This window comes from Hemibagrus wyckioides, linkage group LG27, assembly GCF_019097595.1.
Source record: "Hemibagrus wyckioides isolate EC202008001 linkage group LG27, SWU_Hwy_1.0, whole genome shotgun sequence".
Taxonomy (NCBI): domain Eukaryota; kingdom Metazoa; phylum Chordata; class Actinopteri; order Siluriformes; family Bagridae; genus Hemibagrus; species Hemibagrus wyckioides.
Window position 1 is genome coordinate 10,898,225 of NC_080736.1, and position 13,190 is coordinate 10,911,414.

The 13,190-nt window shown below is 39.7% G+C and overlaps 2 protein-coding genes across 5 annotated transcripts in view; both read right to left on the minus strand.

Moving 5' to 3' along the window:
- The window catches only part of ppip5k1a (diphosphoinositol pentakisphosphate kinase 1a), a 30,767-nt gene extending 25,333 nt beyond the window's left edge, over positions 1 to 5,434 (minus strand). For all 4 annotated transcript variants that reach the window (XM_058382388.1, XM_058382387.1, XM_058382386.1 and 1 more), the window contains exons 1-5: positions 5,305 to 5,434; positions 2,419 to 2,867; positions 1,571 to 1,766; positions 1,184 to 1,274; positions 574 to 659 (exon numbers count right to left, since the gene is read on the minus strand). In XM_058382388.1, the coding sequence (XP_058238371.1) occupies positions 574 to 659; positions 1,184 to 1,274; positions 1,571 to 1,766; positions 2,419 to 2,568 (523 nt within the window). In that variant the 5' untranslated portion in view covers positions 2,569 to 2,867; positions 5,305 to 5,434. The remainder of the gene's footprint in view (positions 1 to 573; positions 660 to 1,183; positions 1,275 to 1,570; positions 1,767 to 2,418; positions 2,868 to 5,304) is intronic.
- Positions 5,435 to 7,037: 1,603 nt separating this feature from the next.
- Positions 7,038 to 11,208, minus strand: mtfmt (mitochondrial methionyl-tRNA formyltransferase). Its single transcript, XM_058381391.1, is given in 10 exon segments — positions 7,038 to 7,538; positions 7,708 to 7,784; positions 8,203 to 8,281; positions 8,389 to 8,480; positions 8,577 to 8,652; positions 9,419 to 9,521; positions 9,682 to 9,804; positions 10,417 to 10,617; positions 10,702 to 10,940; positions 10,943 to 11,208. Coding segments are annotated over 10 exon segments (1,224 nt in total). The 5' UTR covers positions 10,988 to 11,208; the 3' UTR covers positions 7,038 to 7,349.
- Positions 11,209 to 13,190: the final 1,982 nt, after the last annotated feature.

Sequence of the window (13,190 nt, forward strand, 5' to 3'; positions counted from 1 at the left end):
ATCTGAACTTCACTGAGACACCTATGACATAACTATAGACATTAGTTACACAGCAGTTATGGATGTGATTTCACTGTGCATTTACGATCCTGACCTAATGGCTCTTATGCTATTAAATTATACATTCATATAAAATGGATCAATCAGGAATTGCAGATTTTATTTTCAATTATTAATAGAGCATAGCTACCAAAGGCATGTGATTTATTCATGCCCAGATGTTATTTTTAACTTAACACACATGGTTTTTACACCCCACTGGATAAGTGTTGATCTTGAAGGTACCTCTGCAGGATTTCTAATAGCAGGATTCAGCACCTGTGGGGTTAATGGATGCCTGACAGCCACATTATTACACAAAGTAATTTATGTGTCCCAGGCCTAACTGCTCTACATTAGTAGCTATTTATAGACGCAAGCACTAAAATAAAGGCTGAGACAAAGCACAGGATGTTCCTCTGCCAAGAAGCTCTGTTATTTATTATCCCTTCCGCTGACATGAATGTTTAATGGCATATTTTGACTAACTCCAGAAACTCGGAAAAGGCATCCGGAGATCTCGTATTGACGTACCATCGGGTTTGTCTGGGTCTCTGTTCAGCACAGCATAGCGCGGTAGGTCAATTCCCTCTTCCTGAAGGATGCGATACACCTCCCTCCTGAGGAGACATTACATAAGACAGTTGCCACACTTTCAGTCTTCATGACAGCAGTATAAACAGACGAGGAGATTAGAAGTGGGTTAATAAGGCCTTGCTTAAGTACAGGGAAAAGCAGAGTTTTTGAACCACATGGCTTTACTGGATGCAGGCCTGTTTATGCTGAATAATGTAAGCAGGCTAGTTAGCTAGCCATCAACACCATCATTTCACCATGGATTATGTTTTAAATATGATCAATACAGTACTGACCACCATCATCTCCCCAGTTTGGTCACCTGTAAGTTCCCAGTAGGCTAACAAGTACTTCCTCCAAGACATGTAAAGTCAAACAATGACAGGGACAGACAGAATTTTGCTGCTTTCGCCCCTAATCACAGACTGGAACTTGACTAATACAGGCTTATAGTGTACCCTCCCATGACCTGACCCTTTATGTCTTCTTTTACTAGTTGTGTCTGAATTTCTACCTGCTATAGTAGGTGAACATACTACTTATATGGAGGTAGCTGGTTCATTCATACCTGTCCTGTATGTAGTACTGCATATTAAGGTCGTTGATCAGCAGAGGGTTACGGAGTTTGGCGTAACTCACAGCCTTATCCAATGGGAAACCTTTTGGTGCATAGAAAAAAGGAACAACTTTGGCAAATAAATAAAGGCAAAAGGGGGAAAAGATAAACTGTGAATGACAGATAAAGGCAATCATGTCCTTTACAAAAAGGGTCACAACTATATCTTTCCACATATTTATAATTCAGTCAGGAGGCTATATGAACAAAAGAATTGGAGATATAACACTGGCGATATCTTATAGACACTGGAAACAGAATAATATTGGGAGGAAAAGTTTTAAAAAATTGAAGGTTTAGGAAGGTCAAGCCGATCCTACATCACATAAAAGCAGTCACCTTTTGAGTGAAAGGAGATGAGGCAGTCGCAGAGGGGCCATTTCTCTACCGGCTCGTTGAGTATGACGTCCTCAGGAAAGATGACCACAGTGATGTACTCAAACTTGCACAGACGCTCCAGTATCTGCGTCATGGGCTTAGACTTGGACTTCTTCATCATACAGCAGATCCCCACCACGATCTGACGCTCCGGAGGCTGGAAAGAGCAAATCAGTGATAAGTGGTGAAAAGGGTGAAGCTCAGCATGACACCACAAACCACGAACAGTTATTACCACGTTACATCATTCCTGTACTGCCAGAGATGCTGATACTGCTAGCTTTTCGACTTAGTCATAGTTTTAGGTCTAACGAGAGAACATGTTAAGCTGAATAGAAGCACTTGAAAAAATGCTGTTATAAATATATTAAAAACATATTTAAGATTCATATTCCGGTTATCACTCAAAAGAAAATTATAAACAGTTCACCAGTCTCTTTAATAAAAAAATAAAATAAAAAATAAAAAAATAAAAAAATAAAAAAATAAAAAAATAAAAAAATAAAAATAAATAAATAAATAAATAAATAAATAAATAAATAAATAAAATAAAATAAAATAAAATAAAATAAAATAAAATAAAATAAAATAAAATAGTTTGACAAATTACAAAGAACCCTAACAATCCAAAATCATAATAAACCTGGTTATGTGTAAGCCTAGTTATAGTTATTATACCATGAGACCTCATAAGATAATGCATTGCTATTTACTGTTATTCAATAATAATAAAAAAATGTGCAAAGAAATTGCGACCATCACATTCAGATGAATAAGCAAGAAACCAAGAGCACCCGAGCGATCCTCACCGAGTCTGCCTCCAGGTCGTCCTCGTACAGCTCCATGTCTGTCCTCATGCTGCCGTACCCGTCCAGGCCCTCGCTCTCATCCTCGTCGCAGCCCACGAAGAATTTGGGAGCGCCACGTTGGCTCTCGCCCGGGCTGCTGGGCTCTGACATCACAGTCCACGGCGGCAACTATCAGTGTCCCGCCGCGCCATTGCAGGCCAACACTCAGCGTGGGCCGCCGCTGGGGCGTGGTGGAGACTCGGGCCACGGGCAAGGCTCTGCCCAACCTGGACAACCTGGAGTCTGGGATTTTGTTTGAGAAATATGTACTTGTGAAGATGATGAGTCGGGCAATCTAGAGGATTTGTACTGGATTTTTTCAGATTTTTTAAAAATATTTCAGATTTTCCTTGAACAAGCAACTGGATGAATCATACCAGTGCTCCCAGCACAAAGCAATAATTTAGTACCTGTGAACAAGAAACAGAGTCAGAGATTATGAGGAAGCTCATATAATAACAGTGCACAGTTAAGCCTGACAGTGGAAAAAGGAACAATTTTAATTATCCATCATAATCATTATCATTCTTGCATCAGCAAACACTACAAAACAGCAACGACATAAAACCCACACTTTCCAGCTTTCATTTATGCCGCATCAACATTTCACGCTTCGAAACAGCACGAGATATCTCCTGCTTTGGAACGTTTTGATATTTGCTTTTTTTTAGTAATGCAAATTGTTTTAATAATAAGATATAGAGGTTTTAATTTCCCAAAACAGCCTGAGGCAAATTCAAAACCTTTAATGCAAAACATGTTAGCACATGCCATAAGTTTAGTTCATCGTGACAAATATTTGTAAACGATCTTCTACACAAATTTTATAGTCATGAGCATAAAGAGTGCATCTATAATAACAGGAAAAAGAAACTACACCCTCCTTCTATTCGACGTGTTTACTCATCTTAAATATAACAAACTCGCCCCCCCCCCCCCCCCCCCCCGCATTACACTCCATAAACAAACAAATAACCTCAGGTGAGGAAAATAAAAGACACCACACATTTTTAACCCCAGAAAGTAAACCAGCTTTCAGAAACCAGCTGGATATAAAATAAGTACGTCTGAAATATTTAGAAAACAGGTTCAGTAACTTGAACTGAATGCTTTCCGTAGGACTTTTTCACTCTGTTTTGAAGAAATCTTTCAATCTTTACAGCATTGCTTCAGTTTCTTGATGTTTGAGGGCATTTATTTATACACAGGTCACTTTAGACCCTGCAACCGCATTCAAACAACTTCAAACTACTTTCTTTTCCCCCCATTAGATAGATAGATAGATAGACAGACAGACAGACAGTAAAAACAGGTCTCCGATATCAGTAAACTAACCTAAACATACAGAAACCAACCCTTTAGAAACATTAAGTGATTAAGTCAATGATTTGGAGGGGTGTCCCAAAACATTTGGCAATATAGTGAATATGTGTGTGTACAGATTAATTATTACAACTGAACAGATTAAATTAGTTGAATTAAATAGATCGGAACAATCATGTTTCTACTTAGCTGAAAAAAAGGCACATTGTGCTAAAAAGCAGTGAAGTCAATGTGTTTGCATTTGCCGTACATAATCTACAAGAAGAAAATGTGATTTAAAGCACTAACATGATCAAATCTTGTTCCTAAACAGGCTGGATAACAAATACACAATATGGTCGGCTCTAATACTGACCGCGTAAATATGTTTGGGATTTTAGTACGCGTTTTAATTTGGGTAAAGCTGATACCATACATAACAAGATTAGCCTTCACTTACACAGAGTATGGAGTGGAAATCCTCTCTCAGCCCATACACATACACACACAGAGCAAGAGAGAGAGAAAGAGAGAGAGAGAGAAACAATACGCTCCACTTCATCCCCTAGAGGACAAAGAGGATGTAATGTACCTTCACTTAAGTTGTGTAATTGGACCTCCAGGACACCTGCATTACTTTTAGACTCACACATTGTTTTTATAGTGGAAAACAAAATTAATACTTTAACATCTGACCTTTTTTTTCGGTCACTTGCGGTCATGACGAAAGATCTGTAAAAACCCAACACTTGAGGGAGAAATGAGCCTGCATTCGGTAGTGCTTTAAAGTTAAGAAGCCTTATCAGTTAACACAAACAAACCAGCATTAAAGCGCCATATCTAACACTCACAAAGCAAAGTGAATTAATTGCTTCAAAACAAGAACACACCAAATAATCCAGGTTAATAAACAAAGCAAAACAACAAATGAATGATTGACCGTGCAGATGTTTCCTTTCTGCTCATCTGGACTGGGTTTGGGTTTGAATAAACATCCAGGGGTGAATATTTTCATTGCCATTTAAAGCAGCATCATCATTAATGGGCTAGAGGTGTTGAATTATTCAGTGAGAAAGTTTAGAAACCTGTACAGATCCTCTATGGGAATGTCAGGACATGATGGACATTACTCCACAGGTGGTTTATACAGTGAGAGTGTTTCCTCTATAGAACAGGAACGGAGTGTGGACAGTAGTGTACACTGATTAATGATCACTATGCAAATATATTGACATTTATAAGGTTATATTAGCCGAAATTTTAAGCTTTGGTGTCATAGCAACGAAGTTAATGATATAAAAGAATGAAGTTATACACGACCCCCAGGATGAGGACTGAGTACAGGACTAAACTTCGGCTCTAATCGACGGCGCGCTTTATTATTATTATTATTTACTGCCAGAGCGTTACTTAGGAAGCTAACGGCTAATTGAGTTAGCTCCCTTTCTTACAAAACACACTCGCCCGCTTCCAGGACCGTCCGCGTCCATGTAACACGGCAATGCAGGAATATATTTGTCTGAAAGAGGAGCGCTTGTTACTTACAGTCTTCAGATGGTTTTCTCAGCTCTTCTCATATAGCGGTCCGTCTCGGGTTTTGACAGGTTGCGAGTGAAACCAAACCTAGTCAACGTTGTAAAAATAAACAAAGGCGTCAGCCAATAGGAAGGCGACTTGGCCATTGCGTCATGACTGAACTATTCCGTTAACTCCAAGCCTGATTTGTTTTCGTAACTGGGAACATTAACCTTTAAGGATTTGCGTTTTCCTGGTGGGTTTTTTTTCCCCCCAGAACGTCAAATATGTCGTTGTATTTATTTTTGTTTGTTTATTTATTTATTTGTGGATTCAGTAAACTACATTTCCACAGAGATTGCCTGGACAAATCAGAGCCTGGCATCTCATCCGGGTATTTTTGTGTGTGTGTGTGTGTGTGTGTGTGTGTGTGTGTGTGTGTTTATCAATACAAACAGATTTGTATGCTAGAACAAACTAAGAAGCAGGACAAGTGTACAAACAGGAAATGACGTCAGGTCTTACAACTTTTTTTTCTTGTTTGTTGCTTGTTGTTGCAGAAAAATAAAACAACGCGAAATAAAGATTTAAATTGCAATAGCACTCATGAATAGAAATACTTTTAACGTGCGTTCAAATGTGGCTTTTGTGCGTAAACTCGGTAGCTATTTTGTTTCGCCATTAGAGGGCGCGCTCTTACTGTACATACATGGATACATACATACATACATACATACACCGACCAGGCATAACATTATGACCACCTGTCTAATATTGTGTTGGTCTCCCTTTTTCTGCCAAGACAGCCCTGACCTATCATGCACTGTGTATTCTTACACCTTTCTATTAACTTCTTTGAGCAACAGTAGCTCGTCTGTTGGATCGGATCACACGGGCCAGCCTTCGCTTCCCAAGTGCATCAATAAGCCTTGGCCGTCCATGACCCTGTCGCCGGTTCACCACTGTTCCTTCCTTGGACCACTTTTGATAGATACTGACCACTGCAGACCGGGAACACCCCACAAGAGCTGCAGTTTTGGAGACGCTCTGATCCAGTCGCCTAGCCATCACAATTTGGCCCTTGTCAAACTCACTCAAATCCTTACACTTGCCCATTTTTCCTGCTTCTAACACATCAACTTTGAGGGCAAAATGTTCACTTGCTGCCTAATATATCCCACCCACTAACAGGTGCCATGATGAGGAGATCATCAGTGTTATTCACTTCACCTGTCTGTGCTCATAATGGTATGCCTGATTGGTGTATATAGGTAAATACATACATGTACACCAAAACGGGGTAGAAAACAGGGAAAAGACAACATGATTTCCCCCAACACCCCCATCTTCAAACTCACTGAGATTTTTCCCCATTCTGTGGTGTGATGTGAACTGAATCTCTGGTACCACGTGATTGGATGATAGGAGGTCAGGTCTTTGTGCAGGTTAATCGAGTTCTTTCTCAGCAAATCATGTCTTAATGGAGTTTGCATTATGCAAATGCTGGAACAGGTTTGGGCCTCTTAGCTCTATTGAAGGAAAATTTTAACGAAATAGTATACGAAGACATCCTGTACAATTGAGTGTTCCTAATTTTGTAGCAACAGTTTGGGTAAAAACTACATCTGGGTATGATGGACAGGTGTCCACAATCCCTTGGCCACAGAGTGTCATTCCCCCTACCCTACCCTAGCTTTTTCTTTCTTTTATGATTTTCATCCTCTTTAATAACCAAAGGTCAAAGAAGGCTTTTATAACTTACAACTTTATATTTCATTAAAGTAGATGTGTTTAATTTAATAATAGAACTTGCTGTATTATTCTGACATTAGTGTGAAAAGTCATTGGGCCAGCATTTTCATTGTTACTGCTCAAACTGTGTGAGCGACAATCACACAAATCAGTTCAAAGCTGATGCTTCGTTAAAATAAACACATTCATCAGTCTATACACACACCAAATTTACACTATTTGTACAATAACACAGTGCCACAAACATGTCTTACAACAGACAATTATCGCCTCCATTATTATTAGCACTGTCTTTAATAAATTACATAATGTCTCATGTGTCTTTAACGACTTGTCTTATTCCGGAGTAACGATGTAGAATTCTGTCGGGTTTTCTCTCTGTAGCTCTGAAACCGGCAGCTGTTCTGGGATTGCGATTTCTTCAAGACACTCTGGTGAAGATAGCCATTGAAGAAGTCTGCTGCTGATAATCTTTTCTTTAACATTACAGTTTTGAATCCGACCCAGCCGTCCTGAAAGGTGGACATGAAAACATCAGGTTTGAATCCATACAGCATTCAAATGCAGTATTACTCAAATGCCTTTACACATCTGTAGGTAAGCCTGCAGATGTGTAAATGAATAAACAATTGAATTAGGTCAAATATTTTTCAACTGTCCGTAGAGTTTAATGTGCTTTACCTTGCAGCAGACTGACAATATGTTGGATTCCTTTTGATAATGTATGGACCCGGGGATTGCGGTGAAATTTGAATTTTCTGCAAAAAGAGAGAAAAAAGAAAGCATATCAAATATCTAAATTATACAGAGGTATATTTTGCAATTCTTTATCACAGATAATGCCTTGTTTTCTAGATGCTGTTTCACAAAGGTTTTTTTCCCCCCTTTAAAAAGTTTTACTAATGTTGCATACTGAATATTCAGGAGGAGATTAACGGCATATATAATTAAATATAATTAATGGCAAATCCAATTTTTGCCCATCTTTAGCATGGATGGATCTGACGGTAAGAGAGAGAGAAGTTGTGTGCTACTAGGATTTCATAAGATTAGAGGTTTTTTAACCATCATATTTCACCTTTTGCCCCATTCGTGCTGTGTGGAAATAGTGTAAATGCATTTAATAATGAATATTGAAATATTGAAACAAGTCAGTCCTTAAAATCCAGTATTTACCTGTTAATGGCACGCTGCATTTTCCAACAAAGTCGAGAAGTTTGATGGCACAGCCCATCCAGATTGTTCTCAAATGAACCTAAGCATGCAGAAATCAACTGACTTACAACTGACCCACAATTATTATGATAAATAACATGGTACAGGTTCAAACAGCTGCTTGAAAACTCTTCTCTGAGCCTTTACCCGAGATCCTATAGCACGATAGAGTCGATCGATCTCGTCACACGTCTGCTCTTCCCACACGAGCCAACTCAAGACAGAGTTGATTTTAGGAGCTGGAAATAAAACAGACTTATCAATTCTCTTCCTCTTTAATGAAAGGTTAATGTGACTGGTTGGATTAAAAATATAATGAAGCTCCATCCTCTTACCAAATGTAGCCCTCTCTCTGGCCTGCTCTGTCCTATTTGCTATTCGTTCTGGTAGGTTTCTTAGTGTGTCTATTAACTGTGAAAACAGATAAACATTATACCCCCCTCCACACACACATTTTCTAAATTGTACGTACAATCTAGCAATATTTGACATAATTGAATCGTTTCCCACAATTTACTTTTGCCCATTTTTCATCCACCAGCCAGGTTTCGTCTAGTCTTGTGTAGCCAGACCTCTAGAGTGATTGCAGAAGGTCTGGACTACAAAGCGGTTTTTATTGGCCAAGGACCACACACAAAGGCATCTGATTGACATGTACAGCAACCAATCACATTTTGTTTGGTTTAGCATCATGTTTAGGGGAATGAAAATGTCCCTACAAATAGAAAAAGACTTGCTACTGTGATAACAGACAACCACAGATTCATTTAAGAAAATTAATGACTTTGAACTTCAAATCATTTGGAAAATCTAGCATTTAGCTGATCCTCATAAGCACGCATTGTCATGGGTGTTCCAACTTCCATGAGGGAAGTAGAGCTTCATGACGGCCAATTAAAAATGTGAAGCATTCAAACCTTCCATCTCCAGACTATAAAGTAAAATAATATATTTCTGTCACAATTTTTATATATTTTCATTTATCTACAAAAAAATTGAAGTAGGTTCAAATGAAACTTGGGTATATCCTGCTAAACAACAATGCAAAATAAAACCAAATTCAAAAATAGCTTTGCTGTGAGCCTCTCAGTCTCTAGACCTGCTTTAAAGAAGGCAGTGTGTGACCTTGATGATGTTCTGAATTAAGGTCATGTCATATCAGTAATCCAGTATTTACCAGCTCGGCTCCCAGAGCAGCCAGCGAGCCTCCGAGCTCATTGGCTGTGCTGTTTTCAGGGACTTCATAAAGCTTCTGACTGAGTATGGGACCAACGTCAAACCTGCAACAAAGCCATAATGAATGAATTAATCAATGATAAGCATCACAAAGAAGTTACTTTTTTTATCATGAAGCCTGAAGAGAGGAATTCTGAAAAGTCTTCAGGAAATCTGTCCATAATCTTCTTTAATGCTTATTCAACAGAGGGAGTAAGTATGTACCTTCTTGGCCTAATCTGCATGATGGTGACTCCAGTGAGTTTGTCTCCGTGCAGAATCGTGTGAAAAACAGGCGCAGGTCCACGCCACCGAGGCAGGAGACTAGGGTGCACGTTGAGGATCCCACTGAAATTAAAACAAGAAGTGGTGGACACCACAGAAAAATAATTAAAAGAAGAACTGAGGGCAAGAAGCCTTTATTATTGTCACACATACATAAATCAGCCATAACATTGTGACCACGGTTGAAGTGAATAACACTGACTATCTCCTCATCATGGCACCTGTTAGTGGGTGGGATATATTAGGCAGCAAGTGAACATTTTGTCCTCAAAGTTGATGTGTTAGAAGAAGGAAAAATGGGCAAGCGTAAGGATTTGAGTGAGTTTGACACGGACCAAATTGTGATGGTTAGGCGACTGGATTAGAGCATCTCCAAAACTGCAGCTCTTGTGGGGTGTTCCCGGTCTGCAGTGGTCAGTATCTATCAAAAGTGGAAGGTTGTGAATTCAGATCCCATGTCCACCAAGCTGCCACTGCTGGCCCCCTGAGCAAGGCCCTTAACCCTCAATTGCTCAGTTGTATGATATGAGATAAATAAAGATAGAGATAAAGTCGCTCTGGATAAAAGTGTCTGCCAAATGTAAACATGGTTTTGCTTTAAAAGCATGAATTCCCAATATTTTCAGCCCGCTCAAATCCATAGAACATAAACCACACCAGGACAAAGTGTCTTACTATGGGAATGTGTTGATAAGGCTCTCCTGAAGCAGGCAACCGAATGACACCACCACCCCGACATCAAACTGCCCACTGGACTGCACCTCGGGCCACTCGTGAACCCGGAGCTCGTGCTTCTCTGCGAACTTCCGCACAGGGACATTACTGGACAAAGTGACAACCTCCAGCGTGTCCACCACGGACTCAGCTCCCTCTCCTCTGAAACATTACAGGCAGATTTCAACAATGCAAGCGCAATAAAGGCGAAAAGGAAGCGAGTCTTTATGAGACCGACTTTCTTACCGAGAATCATGAAGCCGTTTCAGAGACTCTACAGCGAAATCATCACTGCCGAAGAACAACACTCTCCACGGTGGAGTAGAGGCACAGCGGGTGTGTATGGTACTGGACATCAAGGAGGTTTTTCTCTGATATCTCTGACTTGATGCAAAGGTTTCTTTAACACATCTCTGACAAAATCCCCGTATAAAATTCGGAGCATTGTGGATCACTTTCACACCGATCTGATTCCACATCCTTAAAGATTATACATGAATTTGATCAGCAGCCGGTGATGACCTCCTAGCATTAACTATCTAGAGGCTCTGTTATACTTTTTAATATTAACAAATAAACCGTTTTAAACATTTTTATGTTGTAATATTTTCGTCTTCATTTCCCAGCCCATTCTGTATCCAGGTAAGCGCTGTATATATATCGGAGTCAAAAAGTTATAATACATCAACATACTAAGTTTTCACATCTTTGACAGCATGTGTGCGCAGCCATCTTTGTTTGACGTCATTTCCGGTAAAGGCTAGGTTGCAGTGGTCCTGTCTCAAATCAATTTTTCACTATGTAGCAAACTATTCGGGGGTTGCAGGGCGGCGGAGTTTACTCGTGCGCCCCCAGTGGATCATGATGGTACTGCACAACTCTTTTTTATTATTAAATTATTACCATATTTTTTTAAACGTTACACTTCATTTTTTAATAATAAAGTCAGTTTAAAAAACACATAACAAACATCAGGTTTTTAAACAATATAAATGGGTTTGGTTCGGTATTATTGTGTTTTTTTATCTACATGTACACCAATCAGGCATAACATTATGAGCACGGTGAAGTTATCTCCTTATCGGGGCACCTGTTAGTGGGTAGGATATATTAGGCAGTAAGTGACCATTTTGTGTTAGAGGCAGGAAAAATGGGCAAGCGTAAGGATTTGAGCGAGTTTGACAAGGGCCAAATTGTGATGGCTAGACGACTGGATCAGAGCATCTCTAAAACTGCAGCTCTTGTGGGGTGTTCCTGGTCTGCAGTGGTCAGTATCTATCAAAAGTGGTCCAAGGAAGGAACAGTGGTGAACCGGTGACAGGGTCATGGACGGCCAAGTCTCACTGATGAACGTGGGGAGTGAAGGCTGGCCTGTGTTTTCCCTACAACAGACGAGCTACTGTTTTTCAAATTGCTGAAGAAGTTAATGCTGGTTCTAATAAAAAGGTGTCAGAATACACAGTGCATCACAGTTTGTTGTGTATGGGGCTGCATAGCCACAAACCAGTCTGACCCCCCCATGCTGACCCCCGTTCACCACCAAAAGTGCCAATAATGGGCACATGTGCATCAGAACTGGACCAAAGAGCAATAGAAGAAGGTGGCCTGTTCTGATGAATCACATTTTCTTTTACATCACATGGATGGCCGGGTGTGTGTGCATCGCTTACCTGGGGAACACATGGCACCAGGATGCACTATGGGAAGAAGGCAAGCTGGCGGATGCAGTGTCACTTTGGGTAATGTTCTGCTGGGAAACCTTGGGTCCTGCCATCCACGTGGATGTTATTTTGACACGTACCACCTACCTAAGCATTGCTGCAGATCATGTACAGCCTTTCATGGAAATAGTATTCCCTGATGGCTGTGGACTCTTTCAGCAGGATAATGCACCATGCCACAAAGCAAAAATGGTTCAGGAAAGGTTTGATGAGCACAACAATGAGGTTGACTTTAAATTCCCCAGATCTCAATCTAATCGAGCATCTGTGGGATGTGCTGAACAAACAAGTCTGATCCATGGAGGCCCCACCTCACAACTTACAGGACTTGAAGGATTTAGTGCTAACATCTTGGTGCCAGAAACCACAGCACACTTTCACACTTTTGCAAGCCAAAACATTCATACTTTTTCTTATATTTTAACGCTGTGTGAAGATATTTATTATCATACATAAATATATGTAAAAAAAATATATATATGCTCTAGTTTACTGCTGCTTCATAAAAATACGTTTTTAAAGAAGACCACAAGATGGCGGACTTTACTTCAACGTGCTGTCTCGCGCATGCTAACCTTCACCGCTAAAGGGCGATACTGTGACAGAAATCAGAAGAAGATGACAAATAAGCTTTCAATAGTTTTTCTAAGCACGTAAACTAAAAAAAACACCAGAGTATTCTAATAAAAACTAAAGGGGAAAAACATGCAGGACAAAGATATCATATTTTATTATTCAGAACACATGATCCAGTTGAGTCTCTAACGGTTCACTTAGCAGTGTTTTCATAAAATCAAGTGAGGTTTAGCCAAAATGAAAGAAAGGAGAAAATGCAAGGAAAAAACAACTGCAAAATGGCTTTCCTGTTTTATTTATTTATAACAAACTAAAGATGTAGAACTAGTTAAATCATTACATTTGAATTTAATTAGATGAGTTTCATCCTCCATGCCTGGGCTCATATACTGAGTTCAGAGTTATTTTCTGGCTCAGACACTGAACCTGGTATCCTTG